This window comes from Cryptomeria japonica, chromosome 7, assembly GCF_030272615.1.
Source record: "Cryptomeria japonica chromosome 7, Sugi_1.0, whole genome shotgun sequence".
NCBI lineage: Eukaryota > Viridiplantae > Streptophyta > Pinopsida > Cupressales > Cupressaceae > Cryptomeria > Cryptomeria japonica.
Window position 1 is genome coordinate 395084846 of NC_081411.1, and position 24727 is coordinate 395109572.

The window sequence follows — 24727 nt, forward strand, 5'->3', positions numbered from 1 at the left end:
AAAATTACTATTCTATACATAAGATATTGTATATCTTTTACTAAACATGTATTACGAAACAACACATGGTTGGAAGTAATATTTCAGTCTCTTTTTTATTTGGAACTTGAAAATAATATTGCCGTGTAATTACAACGGCCTTGCAAAATGCATAAAATCCATCATAACTTTTACATTAACATAGATTGAACGAATGGAAGGAAATAAGAAGCTATGAGAAGCGAATCCATTTGGCGGTGCTGGGAACCCCGTTATTTACCACAAACAGCATATAATATCCCGGCGGTGCAGCCACAGCTCCCGGCGGGGCTGTCACAGAAGAAGAATAAACGACTTTCCCTCTTGCATTTGAAACGACCCTCGGTGTTCCAGCGGCGAGTCCAAGTAGCCTCTGGTTCATCGAATTCGTGTGTGTCGTAAACGACGGGGCGTAGGCATTGAACTGTATTGCGCTGGTAACAGAACTGGGAACAGAGAAAACAACCCTGAAAGTTGTAGCAAAGGAGATCGAAGACGAGGACAAGGACAATATCTTGGGCCCGAAGGAGTCCGTATAGACCTTATCCAAGTAATAAGGACTGTACGCCTCCAGCCGGAGCTCCGTGGGAAAGTTAGTCCCCGTGAGAACGTAGCCTCCATGCGGATTGGAGCCACCGACAATGACTCTCCCATCAGGCATCAGGTTACCAGTAGAATGGTACATTCTCGGGATAGTCGTGGCCGCCAGGGTGAAGAAGCGCTGTCCGACCGGTGCAGCAGGTCGGTAGAGATAAGGTGTCAAGACGGGGTCGGTCGCCATGTCCCAACCTGCTACGCCCTTGACCGCTCCATTGATGATGATTATTTCGCCGTTGGGGAGAATGAGCATGTCCGACATGGTTCTTGGCCCGGGCATGTCTTCCATACTCCACGAAGGATTCGGGTCCGTAATGACCATCCGTCCACAGCTACTGAGCGCGGCTGTGAAATTACCCGCACTGGCCTGAGCGAAACCGTTGTCTGGACATCCACCACAGATAAAAACTTCGACTTTGGCAAACCCATCTGAGCTGGAGAGCGGCAGCATGACGGACGACCCGGTGGACGGGTAGTTCCGTGGGCCGTCACCCGGCATTCTGGGAAACGACTTCACGACAGTATTGGTTTTGTAGTCGAGAAGAATGGAGTCCCTGTTGGCGAAGATAAAGAGGTTGCCATCGGACGAGAGGTGGAGAAACGGATAGAGATTGTTTTCTACTTGGGCGCTGGTTCGGGTCTGGAGTAGAAACGGCAGATTGAAAACTCCTTCTCCGGGAGCCTTTGGGACGAACTCGTAGTGAAACATCCGGGTGCCTCCCACTACAATAATACGGTTGTCTGGCAGGATCTGGTTGGCGGCATACCATCGGTCTGCGGCGAGCTTCGGCCCCTCAAAATTGTTCCAGTCGCAGTTACCGTCTGAGCAGGGGACGAAGTAACGGATGTCCCGCGACCCGTCACGAAACCCGCCTGTTTGCACAAGCGTCCCGTTTGCGGTAAATGCACCAGATGAGCACCAGGTGTCGGTGAAAATCATAAGCGGCCTGACCTTGTTGGTTGATATTTTGTACTCGATGGAATGCGCCGTGCAGTCATGGGTGAGGGCTGTGTCTTGCGGGTTGTCGCGGCATCGCCCGTTGTCCAGCTGGATCTGCGATGGACCGAAATTTGTTCTATCGAACATCACCACGGTGTTTTTACGCGTGGTGGTCATGTGCATGGCTGAGACGCCACCATTTTCCACAAGAAGCATCCATCTTCCTGGCTTCACAGCCAGTTGGGCCTCTGCATCCCATGGCCATAAGCTCAACAACAATGAAACCAGACACAAAACTTTCAACACCATTTTTTACTTCGAACTCTTCTTAACCTTTCTCTTGAACACTTTCTCTTTCTAACTTGCAGAGCTTCCTTGATGTACTGCGTTTTATAGTACCCGTTTACCAATCAGAGAAAACAGGATTGGTATGAATCTCTGCCAGATTATACCGTATCGAACGATTCGACCTGGAATGTCTTCCAAGGAACAAACAGTTGACAAGGATAGAATGCAATATGAGTCTTGCAAGAACACATTTATTCTCACGGGGATTATTTAAAAAAGAAACAAATTACTCCAATCGTCTCTTGACGGCTGATGCCCATTTTAAATAATTATTTGCACAACTGGGATTCCTTGGCATCCCGTTCAGCAAGCTCGTCTACTCTTTCGGAACATATTTATATGGAATAGAAGATTTGGTAGAGCACTTATCTTAGTTAAATCACATAAATTTAATATTTGGGCAGGAAAATTGAACCACGTTAGTATGTACCAAACATGATATGATCAAAACGTGCAAAAAGATTTCGCTTATGTATCTGGCGATGGAATTGTTTGCCAGTCTGGTCTGATAAACAATACAAACGAAGCATTTCTTAGCTATTCCTTAGAAACTAAAATATCTGCTAAATAATTATGGATTTCTTTTTTATTTTTTACGAAAAAGTTAATTTTTTATAAAAAACATCTCTAATTTTTTTAATCTATGCAACATAGACATGAGAGGTCTCGTAGTTGCATACAGACCAGCATATAATGAATACACGTCAAAATATTGCTACATAATTATTGAATTTTAAAAAAAAATTAGAAAACTTTTTTATATGTTGGTATTAAATTGGTATGTTAATTTTTTTTAATTTGTGTAATATAGACATGAAAGGTCTCATAAGAATGTATTATTAGTTGAATACACACCACTATCTAATCAATACAAGTCAAATATTATGTAAAAATTTATATCACATGGCCATGGGAAAAAGTAAATGGTATGTCTTCTTCAATTAAAGATAATTTTTTCAAATGTGTTAATCAATTTTGACTTGGCAAAATGATTTCTGCTTGACTATAATGTGAAAATCTCACACTCATGCTTAATTATTCCTTATTCCTAAGAATTCAAGGTTGGATCTGAGTTTGAGGGGAACCATAATAGAGAAACTATAAGAAAATAGAACGTGAGTCATGCCCTTGTACATTTCCAAACATTTCTTGCACATCTAGGATAGCATATGGTGAATCATTGATAACTAGATTGACAATGATATTATTTCATCTGAGTGAGTGAAATTCCTCACCATCCATATTTGCAATGTAATCATATTTTCTAGCCTCCACACATGAATACAAGGTAAATGTAAACCCCTTAAAATCACATGATATTGAATAACAACATGATTGCATATTTGATCAACATAGAATATTTCTTCATGTAGATCAAGTTAAAATTTCTTATTAATAGAATTTTTTAATTTGATCCATATTATAGTGATATTTAGTTTCATTCAAATATTATAGATGATTTATTTCCTTGCATTTATTTAGACTCCAAATAAAACCCCCAATCTTAGGGCTGATATTATCTTCTTAAGTAATAGAAATTTGTTCAACACTCGTGTGGTCATTATGGTCTTCAACACTTAGAACCCAACATGCATCATTATTGTAGCTATTGATCATATGATTATTTAAATTCGCATGCATGATCGAAACTCTCATTCAAACTATCGCCAATGTATTAACAACTAGAGATGTTATAATGAAAATTTTATACTACATTTTAAACTTTTATTAAGTGTCATTCCTCTATTTTCCTCCTTTAATTAGCTTGTTCCCTTATATTTTACAAGTTCTCTATAATGAAAAATAATCTACGAGTCTCTCTAATGATAATTATTGTTTCTCATATTCCTTACCTCCTTCTGACTATGTTAATTATTCTCTCATTTGTCGTGCTTGAACCATAGTTTAAATTATGATAATATTTGTTTCTCAGATTTTTGACTTATTTTAGAGTTTCCTTTTTCATATAGATTCATGTTTGATACCTTTAATCCAATGGCTCATTAGGAGTATGCTTTATTTTTGTCCCTAGTGTTTTCATAATGTGCTAACCATCAATTGTGTGCATTATACGATTAATGTGAATTCAAGGAGAAAATATAAGTTTAATTGATGTAATCATGTCATTAGTCCATTCACCCTTATGCGGATTCTCTTCTATGTGGCTAGTTCTAAAATGTTAGATATAATTGAGAATAAAGTGTTTATAATAGTCATTTAGAAAAAAAATAATAATGGATTTGTTAGTTGTGCGATAAATTTATAAAATTGGATATTTTAGCTACCTTAGGTTGGTTTAATGAAAATATTATTTTTAATATCCTTGTTTTGTTGCAATAATAAAAATAAATCAATCATATGGTGCAAAGTTGCGCTTATGTAGAGGGGAATCCATAAATATAAAAACAAGAGATAGGGAAATAGTGTGGCTGCCTAGGATTGAACTTATACATGTTAAATAAATTATAATTATTCCCATTATCCTCGTTATATTATGAAAAATTTGTCACTAACTCACTTAGTAATTATATTGAAATACTTTTGAATCAATCAAACTCCTTATATTCACATTAGATTTCACTTATTGGAGAACCCTAGGTTAGATTGGGGTAAAGAGAGAGCTTATTATTCTTATTCAAGATAGGGAGATAATTGCTAGTTTATAAGAACTTTATTAAATTCAAAATATTTCCCTCTAAAGAGAGCATCACCCAAACCAAGGAGAAATCTTTGTGAAATATGTGGAGCATTGAATGTATTCAAGTACAAAGAAATGGAGTAGGATAGAACATAAACATGCATCTATGCAAATTTAGGTTATATTTAGTTTTACCATTTTATTTATAGAAATTATTGGAATATTTGATGATTAGATTTTTTTATGTTTAAAATATTTAATTTCAAATTGTTATTTTAATTAATTTGGTTGATTCTTATTATATGTAAGAACTATTTATTTGAACATCATTAAATTTTATAGTTGTGGTATTTTTTATTTTAATTTTCATAGCATTTATCATTTAATAAAAATACTTATGAATGTTATTTATTAGAGAAAATATGAATGACCAATAATCTTTTAAATCAAGCTTTAAATGCTCCTAATTGATTTTACTTCATAAATGATGGGCCATTCTTTGTAACCAATGACTTAGTATTTATTCCCTTTAAATCTCTTTAATGTTAGGAACTATAGTTTTAGTTGAATCTTTTATGGAGTAGCTATATTTATCTTATATATAAGGGATTTTAATTGAGTAATGCAATGAAATTAAATTTTCAAGTATGACCTTTAATAAAAAAAAATATTATTCATTTATAATGTTTAATTAAAAAAAGAATAGCAATGAAAAAGGTTTGAATTCTTTCATTTCACGTTGTAGCAACCAAAATTGCACACTTTTGCAATTTCAAAATACATGGCACTTCCCCTTTATCTTGATGAATGAAATATCTTAATATTGATATGAGGATATCATAATATTGTTGTTCTAGCAGAACTACCCTGTTGTTGGCTTTTTTGGGCTTGATTTTCTCAAATGAAAGCACTATGCTTAGATGTTTGTGTGATGCACTAGCCTTTGACTAAAATCTACAACTGAAACAACTATTGGAACATTACATTCCTATGAAACTGGCATGGTAACACTCCTATTGGAAAACACAACTTGTAGATATTTTTGAGACCTTAGATTTTGAAAAAAGAAGGCTTGTTCTTGGTAAGAAAGGAAGATTGCATGGAATAATTTGTGCATACTCTCACTCATTCTTTACAACATTTGAATCTTTTGAAGTATTTATTACTATACTACATCCTTTAGCTCTTTCATGTCATTTTCTTCATAGTGGGATTATGGTGTGAAATCTTATAATTGTGTCTTTGTAATCCTTTAAGAGTTTGTAGTAGCTTCTACATCGACTTTTCTTAAATTGATTGTCCTTTTCTCACTATGGGTAATTTCTTAAATCTTTTATTTTGCATATATCATTTGATATTATCATATTGTTGTTTTTTATTAGGATAAAATAGGTTTTGATGGGACCCCGAAATCTATACAACCAGAAAGTTGACAACAAGAAATGAGCTACACTATTTAGCAGTGAACAATGGGTTTTAAAAGGACCTAAAACCTTATGGGCTTACGAGCATCCAAATCCCCAACCCAAATATTGCACAAACCAAAATCAACAAACTAGTACATCCACATGCAATCGAGCACTAGCCAAACCTTACACATAAGAGATTACAACACATGTTGGCACAAATATATGGTTTAAATCAAGAGACACTATACCAAAAAAGATAAGGAAAACAGGCACCCTCAGCCAACAAGAAGGGTTTTCCCAAGCTCCCATAACCTATAATAGAAGCTCCTGGCCACAAAAGACCACACAACCAATACCTAACCAAAAAAAAATAATGGCCAAACTAGGCCCTTGAAAATTGCTATCAACCAGCCAGTCCCAGAAAAAACTAAAACATAGAGTTTTTTCAAGGTCCCTCAACCTTTAAAGTGGGTTTTACATGGCTCCCACAACCTTCTAAAGACCCAAAATATAGCAACAATATGTGTATGCACAATCTGGCCAAGAGGGTTTTTTCAGGATCCCACAACTAGCAAACCATTCTAGGACATAGTGAGAAGACTGTGAACCCAAAACCATCTGCGAAGAACACCATGAGAGTTCAAACCAGCTCCCTCAACCAGCAACATGAACTACAATAGCTAACATGCTCCTCCACACCTACTCTCCATCTCAATAAGAGAAAGGGCCACCTCAATAGGACAAGAAGGAACACAGGTCGACATAAAAGTGGGTTTTACAAGGCTCCCACAACCTACTGAGGCCCATAAAATAACATCTTTTCTTGACAGTGTAATCTAGCCAAGAGGGTTTTTATAGGCTCCCACAACTAGCAAATCATTCTGGGAAACATGGGTAATACCATAAACCTAGAACCATCTGCAAAGAAAAACATGAGGATTTTGACTGGATCCCTCAACCAACAATGCGATCATTAACCATCAATAAACTCTCCCACACCTACTCTCCACCTCAATAAGAGAAAGGGCCACCTTAATTTAGGACAAGAAAGAGAGCAGCTCGACTGCCCTGACAGCCTGAACTCGGCCCATAAGTCATGTTGCCACTCCACCTCCATAGGAGAGAAAAATACCTCATACAAAGATCCATGAGAATAGACGGGAAGAGCATAAAAGACCCTCATCACCAATGAATAAACCAAGAGAGAACAGAGGGTCCACACCAAAAAACCAATGAACAAAAGTAGTTTGCCATCCAAAACAGCCAAACCACCCACAAGATTGGAAGCCCCACAAAACCTGAGCATAGAAAAACCCATAGCAAACCAACCACAAAAATAGAAAACCCCAACCCCAAAAGACTAGGACTTCCATCTCCAAAGCTACAAAGCATTTTTCTCACTCCCAAAGCTAAGAGCACCCACCAACACAGCCACACCTTCCTGTAACTAGATATTGCCCTGCCTCCAGCACCCAAAAAAAAGCTTGCAATCCCCACCCCTTGCCAAGGAGATCAAGGGAAAATTGGAGGAAAATATCACCTCCTTCCCCACCGCACTCAACCTAGAACTTCAGATTACTGCAACCAAAAGAAAAATCAATGCGTTAGGCAAAACATCAAGCACAAGATGAAAGAAAAGGACCTTCTTCTAGCCCATCTACATCATCGTCCTCATCCTCTTCACCTGAGTCTTCACCCACAAAAACCCTAGCTCATTCGTTCCTAGTAACTCGCCCATTCCCGCCCAGGCTAACATTACCATATTGTTGTTGATCTATTTCCTTTATCTATTATTGCATGTGCTTAGATGAATTATTTTATCATCGACGTTATCACACCTTTTTATCAAATGCAATATGGTTGCTCCTAGAGATAGAAATACCAAAACAAGGGTTTGACTAAGGCAAGCCCATAAACAACCAACTAAATATTTTATTCATCTTCCTTGTGTGTAAGTTATTGGGAGCTCAATCTATAACAATATTGTGCTATGATCAACTTTTTTTTTTCCTATTTTCATTATTTTATTTTTCATCAAAAGGTTTCTAACCATTTAGGTACATTTATATTTTCTACTATATTATATTTTCTAGTGTACACTGAGCTTGTGATACCTTTACTATATTATATATGTTTTTCCTATTTTCATTATTTTATTTTTCATCAAAAAATTTCTAATCATTTAGATACATTTATATTTTCTATTATATTATATTTCCTAGTATACATTAACCTGTATAGACATAGATTTTTAGTTTGTTATATGTAACATGACTCTCTTTTTTGTCCATATGAGATTGGAGCATGATACGCTATAATTGATATGTATCACTAGTGTTTGAGGTAGAGTGTTGGTGCAATTCATAAAAATTATTTTAAAACTTGTGCATTCTATTTAGGATATTATTAAGTTTTAATTTGATATATGAAAGAAAATATTTATAGATCAATCTATTACAATCAGGAAATCACATTAGAATTTGTTATAATGAATTTCATTTCAATTGTGAGATTGTACAGAGAGAATACATCAGTTGTTTCTAAATTATCTGATTCATCTAAATGTGATACGAGATTTTGACTCTCAAAGGAAATTATTTTGTAAGAGTTAATTTTTTTCTTTACATTTTGGTGATCTTGAATTTTTTACAGCTTCTTTTAAAAATTTAGTGTATAGTCAAGCATTTTACAAAATGTTTGAATTAATCTTCTTCTCTTGTCACTTGTAATCTAGTTAGGTTGTGTATTGTGATTTTTTATGAGATTTACAACCCAATCTATTTATTTCAATGATATTATCAAAAGAATAATGAATTTAGAATTGTCTCCATGTCTACCTCTTATTAGTCCTCTTAGAGCTAGATCAACATTTACAATAGGTCAATTCTCAACAAGGTTACCACCTAACTTTTCTCCTCCATATTATCCCATTTCTTGAAGTGGTTCTCCTATGATGGGCTAGTTTAATCATAATTATTTTTGGAAAGATATAGGGTTGTGAGGCATCACAAATGTTATTTGGGTCATTTCTAGACCCATGTATCCATTATGTATCCCTTAAATAGATTTAAAACACCTATAATATACCAAAATAAGATATAAAAGGATAAAATATTATATAATATAAGACAAATTCATAGAAATAAGATTAATAATTACTATGAAAGGATGTGAAATATTTAGACATGATGAGAAGGCATTAAAACACTATATAAAGAGGGAAAAGTAGGAGATAAGAATGTGGAATAGAATAAAAGCATGTGTTGAAAAATTTATGAAGTAAATATATGTGAGAATAAAGAAGTATGAAATGCATATGTGATATAATTATATATGGATGAAAAATGATAAATTAATTATAAGACATGTGTAATGAATTAAATTATGTGAATGCATGATGTTATGTATGTATATATATGAAAGAATGTAATTTACTATAAGTTGGGTTATAATAATTGCATATATAAGTTCTCCCTTATTGCATCACACCAAGGTTGACTACATATAATAGAATATTATTTATCTTACACTTTGGTTAAGGTTTTTCTATCAACAATGTTTCTCTTAGAGTCCCCTTAGAGCACATTCAAAACTTGGAGGAGAATATAAAGGATTTTCAAACTAATTTATTAAATGATTCTTAATTATACTCAAGGTTAAATTATTAAATGACTGACTACATAAGGGATTACTAGATATGATTGACTATATGATTAATAATTTTAATATCCGATCATTAAATACTCAAGAATCATTTAATAAACTAGTTTGAAAACCCCTTATTTTCTTTTAAAACATTGGGAACCTATTTTTAGATTCTAAACTATTCTAAATTTTTGGTTGAAATTACAAAATGTTCATTAGATACTTGCAGCCAATATTTTAGAGATAAAATTTTGCTAATGAAGTATAATTATTTTTCTCATAATATGTAGATTGTTGTGTGTGATTACTAGTACAGTCGATGAATCATTTTTAGGGCTCTTCATCATTGTCTCACTTTGATAATCAAGGTGGTGCATCTTCTTTAGGTAACTATAAGAAGAGTAAAATTTAATCAAGGAGCTAACATAATCACTATATACCTAAGGATTTTGAGCTCTTGGTAGCAACACCTCAAAGATGTAGACCATTTTTTGAATTGTCTAATTTCTGTATAAAATTATGCAAAGGCTCTTGAAAGAAAAATCGATCACCCTCCTTGAGATAATTACTCTTCTTCTTATAAGACTTATTCTATTTGGTTTGATAACAAAACTTTTTTATCAATATCATCATGTTCTAATACATGACAGTAAGAGATGTATGTGTCTTCATAGCATTGTGCAAGACCACATCAACAAATGAATTATCAAAATAAGTGAAATGAAATAAAATAAAAATAAATATATTGTGAAATCAAACCAACTTCAAATCTAGACCAATCCATTTCTTTCTCTTGCCACTAACTTTGTAACAACTAAAACTTCAACTTCTATACATTACATAAACATGGTTGATGTCAAACATGTATCATTTAGAGCCCACAACCTTAATATTATTGATATAACAATTATAGACACTCAAAATTGTCCTATTACTAACATTGCTAATTATTCCTCTATATTAATTAAATACCATTTAATTATTTAATTAATCTAATTTGGGTCCTCTATACTAATATTCATCTTTTTCCTCACAAAATGATTATTCAAATTCAATCTTAATAATTTTTAATCAATTCACCATTTCCCCTTTGCATTAATTAAATAATTTTATTATTTAATTAATCTTTGATTATTTACTTTTTAATTAAATGATCTTTATTGTTTAATTAAATTCATTTTTTTATTTTTTCATAATTAAATAATTTCTTTAAATTATTTTATTATCTAATTATGTCCTCCAAATTAAATAAATTTTATAAATTTATTTAATTTAATTTTCCCTTCATTTCAAATAAATCAAATTCCCTCCTAATTCAAATTCATTTAATTCTCATTAATTTCTATTTCATTTGACATTTTTAAAAATCTAAATTCAAATCAAATGACATTTCATTCTAATTTCCTACATCACATGTCAAATTTCTAACTGCCATTGATTTTGATTTTAACCCTTAATCACCTTTTTCTGATTGATCAATCAATCAAGTTAACAATTCAATCAATTTAGTTTTCTAATCTGTCACAACCCTCCTTTATCACTTTTTGATTTGATACAATTCTATTATGTTTTTTTTTTGTTAAGCTATTAAAAATGATTGAATAAATGTTATAAAAGAATAAAAATAATAATAAGCACACACACACACTTGGAGAGTATAATTCAAAGGCATTATTTTTATTTTTATTTATTTTTCCCACTCCCAATTATGGCACATGTTGTAGGAGGAATTAGAAGCTTCTAGAGGAATCTCCACCACCTTGCATGTAACTCCCCCACTAAATTTTTAATCAATTTGCATGAGTCCAATATTGGAAAAGAAACTCTTTTTTTATTAAATTCTCTAGATAGTGGAATTGAGGGATTTTTCTTATAAAATTGTATGCAAGTTTCAAAGAAGGGAGTTGATTATGTTTTGAAGAAAATTTCCCAAGTTTTTAGTAGTAGGATCTTCTTTGGTAGTCTCATTTTTCGTTGCGGGATTTTTAAGTTGTTGTTTGAAAGATTTCTCTCAAGTTGCAAGGAAGGATCAAAAGGATAGCTAGAGGATTCAACATCAAGCTTTGATAAGTCGGGTTCTCTTCTTGTTATTTCACATTCACATATGAGAAATGGTATTATCCAAAATATAGTTTCTAGATCTCCCCTTATTGTAAATCTTTTCTTCTTATTTAGGAATAAATATTGATAAAATACTTTCACATAATGCATGTAAAAGATAGTTTTATTATTTATTTTATTTCCCTTAGGAAATATGCACATGATCTTGCTTTTTGCTTTTCCAAAGATTTTAGATCTATCCAAAAATCATATTTCCCTTATTTAAAATTCTTTTTTCTGAGATTAAAAAATCTTCCCTGTGTGATTAAATGATATGAATCTTAATATTTATTCTTCTCTTGAATTATTTTCTCTAGCTCTTCGAATGGAAATCTAAAAGTAAAATCCCATCATTTAATTAAATTTTACTTCTCTGTGAACAAAAAAGTTTGATAATAAAATATAAACCTCGCTGTGTTCATTATTCACTGTGGGAAATATTATTCTTTTCCTCTCAGAAAGCCCTCTCTCTGTGAATATTAATTTGCTGATTACTGTTTAAAACAATTTGCCTACCTCTGTGATAACTTAATTATCTATTTCAGTTCTGAAGCAAATCTCTCCATTTCATTTCATTCCTGTGAAATTCTTGTTCTTATTTCATAAAATACTCCTTTTTATATACCATTAAATTTTGGAAATGTAAGCTATATACATATATATATATATGATGCGAAAAAGAATATAGTAAGCATTGCAAGCAAATTTAATATGAAATCACGTCATTCATATTTTATGGGTATCGTGTGGTGTGTAGGCTAGTGCAGGCGGTTATAGTAACCACCGGGGAAGTGGTACCCTCCACTTCCCCTGCGGTCACTGTCATGGCAGTGGCTGCAAGGTAGTGGAGGGGACCACGGGGTCCCCTCATCACTGTGGACATGCTTTCGCAGACCCGCAGTGGTGATGGGACCCGTGGGTCCCACTCCCACTTGCCCCCTTTCCTTTTTTTTTTTTTAAATGCCACTACAAATTTAATTCATGGTAATTTGTACATTGTTAACTTTTTTATTTTAGTTTAATAAAATTGTAACTTAGGTAATTCCGAAATGTAATTATTTTAGCAATTTTCTAAATTGTAAATTAAATTTTATAATTGTCCTTAGTAAAATTTATAATAATTATTTTATTTTAAGCAATTCTCTAATTGTAGATCAAATTGTGTTAAATTTTATAATTGGAATTTTATAAAAACTACTTAAATTCGTTGGGTCACTTAGTTGGCATTTCGGACTCAATAAAAGCAATTAATGTATATTAATATGATTTGAATCAAATGTCTAAACTAATCGCTATTTTTGGAGCCTATGACCATAATTAATTATTCCGTGATGGGAATCATGCATTGCTTAATCTTACACGCAAGTTACACTATTCTTGTATCATGCAATTTCTTATACATTAATTACATTTATTGATGTTTTCATCTCCATGCAAGTTACACATTTAATTATTAATATGCAAGTTTCATAATTATCACTATTATGCAAGTTATATTTCAAGTTTGACTAATAAATAATTTTAGTTATTGGTTTTTATTCCACGAAATTCATCAAGTAGTTATTTCAATTAATTAAGTTTTGCAATGCCTAAATTTTGCATGTTCAAGTCATAATCATTTTCAAGCATGATGTTTTCATAAGTTTCTTAGTTAAGAAAACTAATAAAGGAAGTTGGAAAATCAAAACCTAGCAGCATTCGATATATACAGTGCCTCTGGGTCACGCTTATGGGTAATGTCGTCGTGTTAAACTACTACACTTAACACCTAATAAAGCTGCATCAATGATGTCTGTGGCATCGTCCCTATAAATCGTCGGGGAGTAATAAGGGACACTTGGAAGTTAAAATCCAAGGGGCGGGTAATCCCCCTTGGATCGATAATTTAATAAGATAATTCTAAAATGATCTTTCATCCACTGAGTTAAACCATAGTAAACTCCTATAGGGATGATGAGTGAAATGCTCTTATGAAATTGATTTAATCTCGAAGAATTGTTGTCGATTGACAATTGTCCAAGGGTGATGCTTATGATAAGAATTAGGATCTAGTTGTTTTAGGCCACAAGCAATAGGCCATCTTGAGCCTTTGCTTAAGCACTACCACCGTGGGTAGCAACCGTAGAGAAACTGTCTGGGACATTGACCCTAGAAAGGGTTGCGTACCCACTAATCAGTTTACATCAAACCATAGAGTAGAAAATAGAACTACATATTTTACGCCTTGATCCCATGCTGAAATGGGTATGTAGGTAGTCTTGGGATGGAGTTGTCCCTAGTAATTAGGCATTTGTGGGTGGGGTCTAGGCTTGGTAAAGAAGGATTGAGTAGAATCCTAATTTGAGAGATAAGTATAATAAAAAGGAAAAAGTAATTCAATGCATACTTGGAAGGAATCCCGTATGGATTCGCTTGACTTCTCGAGGCTTTAAGCCAAATTCTAAGGTGGAATTCAAGCTTGTATTATGTTATTCCTAAGGACAGCGACCTCGGTGCACTTCTATTAGAAGATTGTAGTACTTAGTGAGTGGCTCAAGACCCGAATGGTCTCGATGAGTCTAAGTCTCTGGCCAGAGCACCTCCTATCCCAATTGGATAGATGCCTACCCCGTATGGGTAGATGCCTATCCCATATTGGATAGATGAAATCTTATGTCCCGTATGGATAGATGCCTAACCCGTATGGTTAGATGCTCATCCCAGATGGATGAATGCCTAATCCAAATGGATGAATTCCTAGAGTATGTGATTGAATCAAACACAATGATTAAATTAAACAAAAAAAAAAGAGGTCGCATTTTGTTGAGTTAAGTATGGTGGGTTATTACATAATCAATTAAGCTAGCTAACTATTCAATGATCAACTTTCTTAACAAATCAATCAATAATGTCCATCTCCCATTCAAATAAATTAACTCCTCAATCAATCCAATTGATCTCTCAATCAAATAAGTCAAAATGAGAAATTCTCTCCCACAAATTTGTCACATTGAATCTCAACATACGATTAATTTTATTTTCAAATCGATCTTAGCTTTTCATCTAATCCTTCCAAAATCTATAAATTCAACATCAATCCTTATTTTTTAGCAACCACTTTCTTCAAATTCTTGTGTCCTCATATTGCAGGTTTTCATAGCACGATGCTAAGAAAACCACTATTGACAATTATTCTTGGACATGAGTCACCATGACTCATCCAAGAACAATCTACTTATAGGTTCATGTTGAACTCGCATCCAACCAATGTATAGGCTCCTTATACTTATTGCTTAAATCTCATCAAGAGTAACCATCTCAACACATGTCTCAAAATGACAAGATATTTCAATCCTCACCTAAGGCTTCAAGTATCGATGAGCACCTGTAACCAGCCAATCCATGCTAAACCTCAACGTAACACTTGCATAACCATGAAGCTCCAAGAAAAGGATCATGTACTCAAGTACAAAGACAACCAAACAAGATCAATTTTCAAAGTTCTAATAGCAAAATTGAGAACCCAAACATGACATTATGATCTAACCATCTCCTCCTAGGAGATCACATGCAATTAATGCAAATAGTTTAGTCACAAAAAACTTTGTGTCATGTCAAAATGCAAAGCTAGCATCAATAATAAAACATGATATAATAGTAAACACACTCTAAGATAAGAGTAAACATCTTCAATCACATGAAGATCACCATCTCAAAAAAGTGAGTCTGTAAATGTGGAAGAACCCTTCTATAACAATAGGGTTTAAGAGAACCTCCAAGAATATGCACACACTAAAGAAGATCATCCACCATCAAATGATGAATCCATGTCACTTTTAAAAACTCCAACTGAACAATGATATCGAGTCACACATGGCATCATTATAACTATCTCCTGAAAGAATATCATCCAGGTCTACACACGCACAAACAACTAAAATGTTAGTAACAACAAGTAAAACCAATCTCTCCAAGCCAAGAAGATACAAAAAAGTCAACAAACCATCAAGAATCAATCCAATGTCACCAATTCATCACTGTAAAAATATTTGACTGAAAATTATACCCAATAAAATTTAACCAATCTATCATGACATCTTAATAAAATCATCATGCTACAAGCCCCCAAAAAATGACTAATTAGATACTCTAATCATCCATCATCTCATCTGAAAGAAAACATACCAATTCACAAATGACCACAAAAAGGATCCACTAACAAATTCATCGTCAACACTAAATCAATCATGTGGATATGGATGGTCCACATCTGAGTCATCTATGCAACATGTAAGTAGAGATATCATACAACATTCCCCAACTTGTAGATCCTATACACTGAAACATGCAAACTCATCATCACATTAGTAACTTGAAAATTGAGATATCAGAGAGAATAATCCTGTAGCCCACATGCTCAAGCACCAAATCAATCTCAAATCTAATTCACTAAACATGTCCACAAGTGATAAACCATAGTCAAAGAAGAAAATAAACATCCAAGAGATAAGAAACAACCTCCTAACACCAACAAAAATGCCACCAAACCACCTCAAACATGATCATTTCATGTTAATGAGAAAGTATATCTTCATAACCATGAAACTATAATCATCACCAACATTGTACCTACACTCAACTATCACCCACATGAGACTCCAACTTTCTAACCATGTCTAATCGTCTCCTCAATAGAAGACAACTTGTGTACCATCACCATCAAAGCCAATATAAAAAAAAAAAATTATCAACCTATACCGAGAAGCACTAAATTTGATAATCAATCGTACCATCATGAATATCACATGAAAAATTATACTCCCTCTAGGTTTCACCTCTTAACTCGCCTATATTCTCACACAATCACACCTCAAATATCGAGCACCTACAAGTGTTCAAACAAGTACACAACTTTCCCTACTCATCAAACTAAAAATATATAGCACCGCTAGATATAATACATTGAACATTCTCTCTAATGCCTATTCAAAATATTAAAAAAAAAACTAATTATTAAGAAATGATGATGCAATGGCTAAATTTATGGAAATCCATGAAGGTATTTGATTCAATTACCATAAAAGAGATTTTGACATAGAATTTTATGCAAGAACTTATTTTGGTGAATGAACCAAGTTCTTTAATTCAAATAGTTTTAAAAATTATAAAAGAAAAAAAATTGTATTCCCTAGTGAAACCTCTCTAAGGCATTATCAAATAATTATAAATATAAAAGAGTAAAAGAATGACATGTCTATTGATGAAAAAATCTCTCAAGAATCAATAGATTGGGAACTCAACAAGTTCTCTTTAAGTTTCCACAATGACAATATCAACCAATAATCTAATTACAATAATCAAAAGAAGCCAATTTGGGTACATATATTGATCCAATAATAATCTTTATTGTATCTAGCATGCCAACAATAAAAAGTATTCATAATCAAAAATAAAGGAGGAAAATCCATGACTACATCAGGATAAATTCTAGATATTCCATAATATAGTCAATGTGATGAACTCTTAGTTGAGAACCTTTTGGTCCCCATGTACATATGATGTGTTAGATTTAATAACCATTTGTGAATTTGCTGGTTCAAACAATCCATGATATCATTACATTTGAAATTACCTTTAAAATAAATATTTACCACCCATTCTATCCCATACAATACCAAAAATTTATCCATCATTATCCCATTTCACCATCCCTAGTAGAATATTCTATCAAAGGATCTTAAATGGTGCCTTACTTGGGTGTCTTAATTTAGAAGATGTTTCTCTCAGAATAAAAGAGGTTCATAATGATATATAAGGTTAAAAAACTAATGATATTATCTTAGCCACATAAATCTTAAGAATGCACTTCCATGATTTAGAATTTTTATATGAGTGATGTCTCTACCCTCAATCACCTTCAATAGTACTATTGCCTCTTTTTTCACATTTATAATATGTATATTAGAGCTCAATAATTTGGGATTGGTAATATCATCCTTAAGGAAAAAAATGGAGAAATATTTAGGATATAGAAAAAAAGGTAAATTTGAGTTTAATTGGTTGGACTCATATGTTGTCATTTCCAAGTATGGTTTAGGAGCATATTAGCTAAATACCTACAAGGAATAAGAGTTTTATGAGCCTATCAACATTATTTATAGGGTCATAATCAAGGGGGGTGGGGACACCACCCAATTCAATTAGCAGATATAGGAAAAGTTGAGTTGCCATTGCAGACGGAGCCCAGAGAACGTTACTAGAAATGGGGATGGGATCCCCCTCTCATGCTAAATTAAAGTCATCTCATGGAATATAAGGGGTTTAAATTACCCCCACAAGCATGACCTGCTATCTAATTTGGTCAGAGATCATAAACCTGATATTTGCTTTGTCCAAGAAACGAAAAATGCCTAGTAGCAAAGTGGAAAAAATTAAACTGGAAATCTTTGGAGATTGTGGTGTTCATTGTGTGGATGCAAATGGTGCTTCAAGTGGTATTTCCACCCTTTTGAATCCAAGACCGCTAAGTGGTAAGTTGGTTCTCTCTTCTCCTAATCACATTGCTACTAGATTCTTTAATCTCAAAGATGGATCCTCCTGGATTATTTCCAACGTCTATGCTCCTAATGGGAGATTGGCTAGGAAAGCCCTCTGGTCTTACATTTGCCATGCTAGATCTCTCTTCCCTAATGAGAAATGGATCCTTTTAGGTGATTTCAATACCCCCCTCTCTAATCTGGAGAAATCTGGGGTATAGCTATCTCTATTGATAGTAGACAAGACTTGGCTGACATGATCAACTCTTTGAGCCTTTTGGATCTGAATCTTATTAGTGCCAAGTTCCCCTAGTCCATTAGACGCAATGGGAAGGACCTTATTCAAGTTAAGCTTGATAGGGGGCTTGTCGCTCCTGATTGGTTTCAGATGGACTCCTGCAAACTCAATTCCTTGGCCCATGTTGGATCTAATCACTTCCCCATCTTCCTCTCGGTTACTCTGTTATCTGGCAGAAAGGCATACCCCTTCAGATTTGAGAAAATGTGGCTAATGGCCCCTAAAATCCAAGATAAAATTATGGAGTGGTGGAATATTGATATCTAGGGCATGGCTATGTTTTGTATAGCCAAGAAGCTATCTAATGTCAAGTCTAATATTCAACGTTGGAACAAATCCTCTTTTGGCAATATCTTCAAAGCTAAAGATAATCTCAAACTGGATCTTGAGGAGGTTCAAAATCATATTCAAGTTTTCAAGTTTGATAAAGATGTCTCGAACAAAGAAATTGAAATTTTGACTAAATTACATGACATTATTTCCAAACAAGAGGAATTTTGGAAGCAGATATCTAGAGCTTTATGGCTCAAAAGTGGTGACAAAAACACTAAGTTCTTTCATATGATGACTCTTAATCACAGGGCTACTAATAGAATAAACAAAATTCAGATTGGCCAGAGATGGGTTGATAAGCATGATGAGATTTTCCAGAAAGCCACTAACTTTTTCTCTAATCTCCTTTTTGTGGATGACCCTCTTGATCCTCTAACTCAGAATGAAATCTTGTAGGAGGTTCCCACCATCATCTCTCAGGACATGAACTTGGAGCTTACCAGAATTCTCTCTTCTGATGAAGTTCGCAATGCGATCTTCTCTTTTGAAGGTAACAAAGTCCCCGGCCCTGATGGTTTCCCTCTTTTTTTCTTTAAAAATTTTCAAAGGAATATTTGCTCTGATGTGGTCGCTGCGGCTCAAGAATTTTTTTGATCCCACTCTCTCCTGAAGGAGCTAAACACAACCTTCCTTATCCTCATCCCTAATAAATCTGATGTCTGGTCTTTTCAGGATTTTAGGCCCATTGGCCTTTGCAATTCTCTTTATAAAATCTTCACTAAGATTATGGTGCTCAGACATAAGATTTTCATCCCCTCTTTAATTTCTAAACATCAAAATGGGTTTGTTCCTAGGAGGTAGATCCTGGATTTTGTTATTGTGGTGCATGAGAATATTCACTCCCTTTCTATCAATAAAAAACCTGGTTTTTTTTTTAAATTAGACCTGCTGAAAGCTTTTTATAGAGTCAATAGGAGCTTTCTCCTCAAAATCCTTAGGGATTTTGGATTCAAAGATAACTTCATCCAGATCATTGAACCATGTGTTTCCACCCCAAAATTTTATGTGTTGATTAATGGATCTACCTCTGGTTTCTTCTTCGCGTCAAGGGGCATAAGACAAGGGGATCCTCTATCTCCTTTCCTTTTCATTCTAATGAGTGAAGCTATCAGTAAAATTATTCAGAGGGAAGTCAGAAATGACATTATTATGGGCTTACGACCCTCCTCTCAGGCCTCCACATGCTCCCACCAACAATTTGTTGATGATACTCTATTGATGGGGAAGGCTTGGTTAAAGAAGCTAAGAATTTAAAAAAGACTCTGAATATCTATGAACATATTTCTAGGCAAAAAATAAGCCTAGCTAAAAGCTCCGTTTTCTTCTTTAACACCCCTGAACACAGGAAATTGAAGATTGCCTCAATTATTGGCTGTAAAGTTGGAACTTTGCCCATCTCCTATTTAGGTCTTCCTCTCTGCCATGGTCCGACTCCTCACTCCTTTTGGGCAAACCTTATAGATGAATTCTAGAATAAGTTGGCTGGGTGGAAAGGAGCTTTGTTAAACCAAGATGGTAAACTCCATCTTCTCAAAGCCACGCTTCAAAGCCTCCCAATTTATGCTATGAGTTTATTCAAAATCTCAGCCAAAATTGCTGATAAACTGGAAAGAATTCAAAAAAAAACTTGTGGACTGGAACTGAATCTAAGAATAGATTACATCTTGTGGCTTGGAATCAGGTTTTCCCTCCCAAATCCATGGGGGACTGGACATCCAGAATCTAAGAGAATTCAATAAATCCTTGATGGCCAAGCAGCTATGGAGATGTCTTAAAGAGAATAGAGAATGGATTGACATATTCGAACATAAATACCACATTCTGGATATTCAAAACACTCTGGAAACTTATGATCTTCCCAATGTTGTTTCTGATTTATGGAGTAATTTATTTGGCTCCTCCAAAGTTATCTTGCATGGTTGCATATGGGTGTTGGGGAATGGTACCAAAATCAAGTTTTGGGATGACTGGTGGACTGGTGATGGCCCCCTATTGGACTCTATTTGGGCTCCTCCCTTCAAAGAATTATGTCTTAGAAAAATTAGTGTCTGGGTGGCTGATTATTTTAGAGATCGAGTCTGGTTAGACCTTAATTCTGTGGATAATGCTTTGTCAACTATGCAACCTTGATTGAATTGTATACACATCCCCCGTTCTCATGGGGAGGATGAAGTGTTCTATAATTTCTCCTCTTCTGGGAAGTTCAAGGTTGTTGATGCTTATAAGTTCATCTCTAGAAGCTTCCCCCCCTTTTGGGTTGGTATTTGGAACAAGCACTTAATTCCTAAAATTAACATTTTTTTCCGGTTGTTTATGCAGGGTAAGGTCTCTACCATTGACAATCTTTGCAAAAGAGGTATTCCTCTTACCAATAGATGTTTTCTTTGCAAAGAGGCAGAGGAAAATGTTGGTCATCTACTGCTTCATTGCACCTTTGCCAAGGATATCTGGAATCACTTCCTTAACATCTGGAACACAAATTGGGTCTTCCCTGAAACTTTCCAAAGAATGTGGTTTGAATGGAAGTTCCCCTTTGATAATCAGGCTTTGAGAGTTCTCTAGAATTTATCTCTTCCACATATTGCCTGGGGTATCTAGAAAGAAAGAAACAATAGAGTCTTTAGGGATTTGGAATCTCCTACGTTTATTGTGGCTACTAAAATTTGCATTGCTACCAAGGAGAATTTTTCTGCACTCCTTCCCCAGCAGAAAGAACAACCATCCCCTCCCTACTCTCCAGGAGGAATGGGATACTATTAATCTGTGGAAAATTGATTGAAATATTGCCATTCTAGTGCACAAAACCAAGCAGTGAAGACAAAATGTTCTTTGGCATCCTCCCCCTTTGGGTTGAATCAAAATCAATGTGGATGGGGCAGCTGAAGGGAATCCTGGGCTGACCAAGTGCAAGGGATTGGTTAGGAATCATTTGGGTTTGCTGGTTTCTATGGTGGCACTCCCTCTGGGCACCCAGTCTAACCACTATGCAAAGGCCAGCGCTGCCAACATTAGGTTACACATGGCTAAAAGAGAAGGCTTTAGAAAAGTCCGATTGGAGTTTGACTCGCTAAACACTGTCAATTATCTGAATGGATGCACGGATCCTAGCTGGACAATAGTTAATCTAATCAAGAATTACCAAGAAATAATAAATGAGCTAGCAAATTTCAAAATTTTGCACATATACTAGGAAGGCAACAAAGTGGCAGATCTACTAGCCAATTTGGCGATGGGATACGTGACGACTAAATGGTGGAGTAGTAGGGATTCATTCCCCAAAAACTTGTACAATCTGGCTCATGATGATTATGCCCACTTACGTTAATCAGTGATCTTTAATCATGTTTTGAAACGGCTCTTTTTGTTTTCCCTAACCGAAGATCTAGAAACTTCCTTGGTGCCTGGATTTTTTGTCTTATTATGTGGCCCATTTTTTGCTACTGTTTGTAGACTTTTTTGGTGTGGCCCATTTCCTGCGACTGTTCGGAGACTTCTCTGGTGTGGCCCATTTTCTTCTATTTGGCGACCAAGAGCATAATGGGTGGGGACAAGAACAGGCAAGAATCATCTACTTGCAAGAAATGAAAGAAAAATAAGGATGTGTGGCAGGAAGTCGTTGATGGGAGAATCGTCCCCTTCTTGGATAGACTTCATGGCCCTTCTCCTATGCTCACGGAGTCCTTTGTTAATGGGTGGAAAAAAGGAATCCTGAGGGCTTATGGAGTCGAGTATCAGATTGATGAAACCCTGGTGGCAACAGTCACTGGTCTGGTGATGAATGGAAAAAGATTTTATAGAGATAGGAAAATTGGGGAGGACTTGACGAGTTTCTTCGACAAAGATAAGGAGCGCTCTAGAGTTACCAAGATGGTTGATGGTGGCTACAACAGGAAAGATAGTATGGCTCCCTGGGTAGACATGGTCAAGTTCATCATGAGATATATTATGCTCGATGGAAAATATACCAGCATCTTTTCCTATCATTTTACCATTTTGAATCATTTTAGGCATGGTAAAATCATTTATGTTCCTTTCTATCTAGCCTCCTCTTTAGAAAATAGCCTAAAAAAATATTTGCAGAATCCAAATAATCTTGTTCTCCATAAAGGGCTTATTGTTCTCATCATGGAGTACGCTAAGTCCCTTGAAGTTGTGCCCTCTCTAACTAAGAAAGACCAACAGACTAACATCCAGGATGTCTCTGACTCGGAAATGGAACTGGACAATAGTGGGGGTGTCATTCCTTTTGATGATCCTAATTATAAACATGTGGAAAAAGGGGAGGTGATGGTCACCTTGGGATGTTTACCAGTAAGAATCCTCCCAGATGGGCAGCTAGCAAATATAAATCCACCAGCAAACTAATTTTTAATATCGAGCCCCTTTCTAAAAAGAAGAAGCTTGCGGCTAAGGATTATGGTCCAAAGAATTCAGATCAAAAAATTAAACTAGACATTCCAATCAATGTCCTGAAAGAAAAATAGGGGACCATGGCCAAATAAGAGAACAGTGGGATCCAAAGGACTGGTAATCTAATGAACCTAGTTATGGAAGCTACCAGAAGCCAGGAGAGCTATTGGAAGTGGGTGGAGCGAGAAATTGACACCCTCAAAGTGGGGGTTAAAGAGATTATTGATATCTTCACTGGCTCCCCTGAGCCCAACAAATCTGAGAAACTCATGATTATGACCCAGAAGCTCTCCCAGGATGTCGAGGTGATGAAATGCAATCACGAACAAAGAATTGAAAGGTGGAACACTCTATGGCACAGATAAAGAAAAACCTCAAGAACCTGGTTGACATAAGAAAACAATACATTTTTGCCACACTAAATAACAATACATTTTTTATACTCATTTTGTTTCCTTGATGTATTGTTTCTATACTCATATTGAATGATACCCATATAAAATAATTATTACAACTTTCCAAATAACAATATTATATTTAATTTTACTTTACAAGTTGAGATGTAAAATATAAGGAATAGACAAATAGTGAATTTTCAATCTCATGTATATATATTAAAGTTGAAGAATTTTCTCGTTTAGTATTAGAAATGTAATAAATTCTAAAAATTAAATAATATATTTCTTTTTTTTTTTTTCTTTTTTCTTTTTTTTCGTTGAATCCTTCCTTCTCGGGAGGCTATATCTTATTTATAAACCTTTTCATTCTCCCCCCAATTATGCTAATTATGTATATTTAAATGGGAATTTATATATACCTAATATTAAAAGAGGGAGGGTGTATATTATGTCTTTTTATATTACACAAAAATGGGTGTAAGAATAGCATGATATCTTGATATCTTAAATATGAAATAATATGGTTAGAACATGTGAGTCAAAATGAGTAGTCATGAAGTTGAGCATGATTTTGAGAGAATCAGATAAGCAAGTAACTTGAATTTGAACTTGTTTTGATGAACATATAGAATAAGCCCTTGAAAAAATTCATATAATATTGATAAAATAGGATAATAGTGGAAGTATACACCTCTTAACAAGAAACCATATTTACAATCCAACTCATAAATAATATAGGGTCTATATTAAGTTGATAATTTCTTATAAAACATGTAAACCCCAAGTAGGGAAAAGGTTAAATCTAAAGTAAAATGTTGAATTGAAATGATATTACCTCAAACTTTATAATGGTGGTGATGCAATTGTCTCTCAGTAAGACCTTCAAGGGTTGATGCAATAACATGACAAGTCATAAAAGGATCAATCATGAATACACACTTGCATGTAGATTGTTGTAGCTTGTTTCTCCATTTCTTAGATCTAAAGACACTTTCTCAATAATGATTACTCAAGTGAAGTGCAAAATTTTCTTGGGTTTTTTAGATTATAAAATGAACTAGAGAAGATAAATTTATAT

General features: G+C 34.5%; 1 protein-coding gene across 1 annotated transcript; it reads right to left on the reverse strand.

The window, feature by feature from the left end:
* Window positions 1–211: 211 nt before the first annotated feature.
* LOC131033977 (aldehyde oxidase GLOX-like) lies at window positions 212–1864 on the reverse strand. Its single transcript, XM_057965302.2, has one exon. It carries the CDS (start codon window positions 1862–1864, stop codon window positions 212–214), a length of 1653 nt encoding a protein of 550 aa, XP_057821285.1.
* Window positions 1865–24727: the final 22863 nt, after the last annotated feature.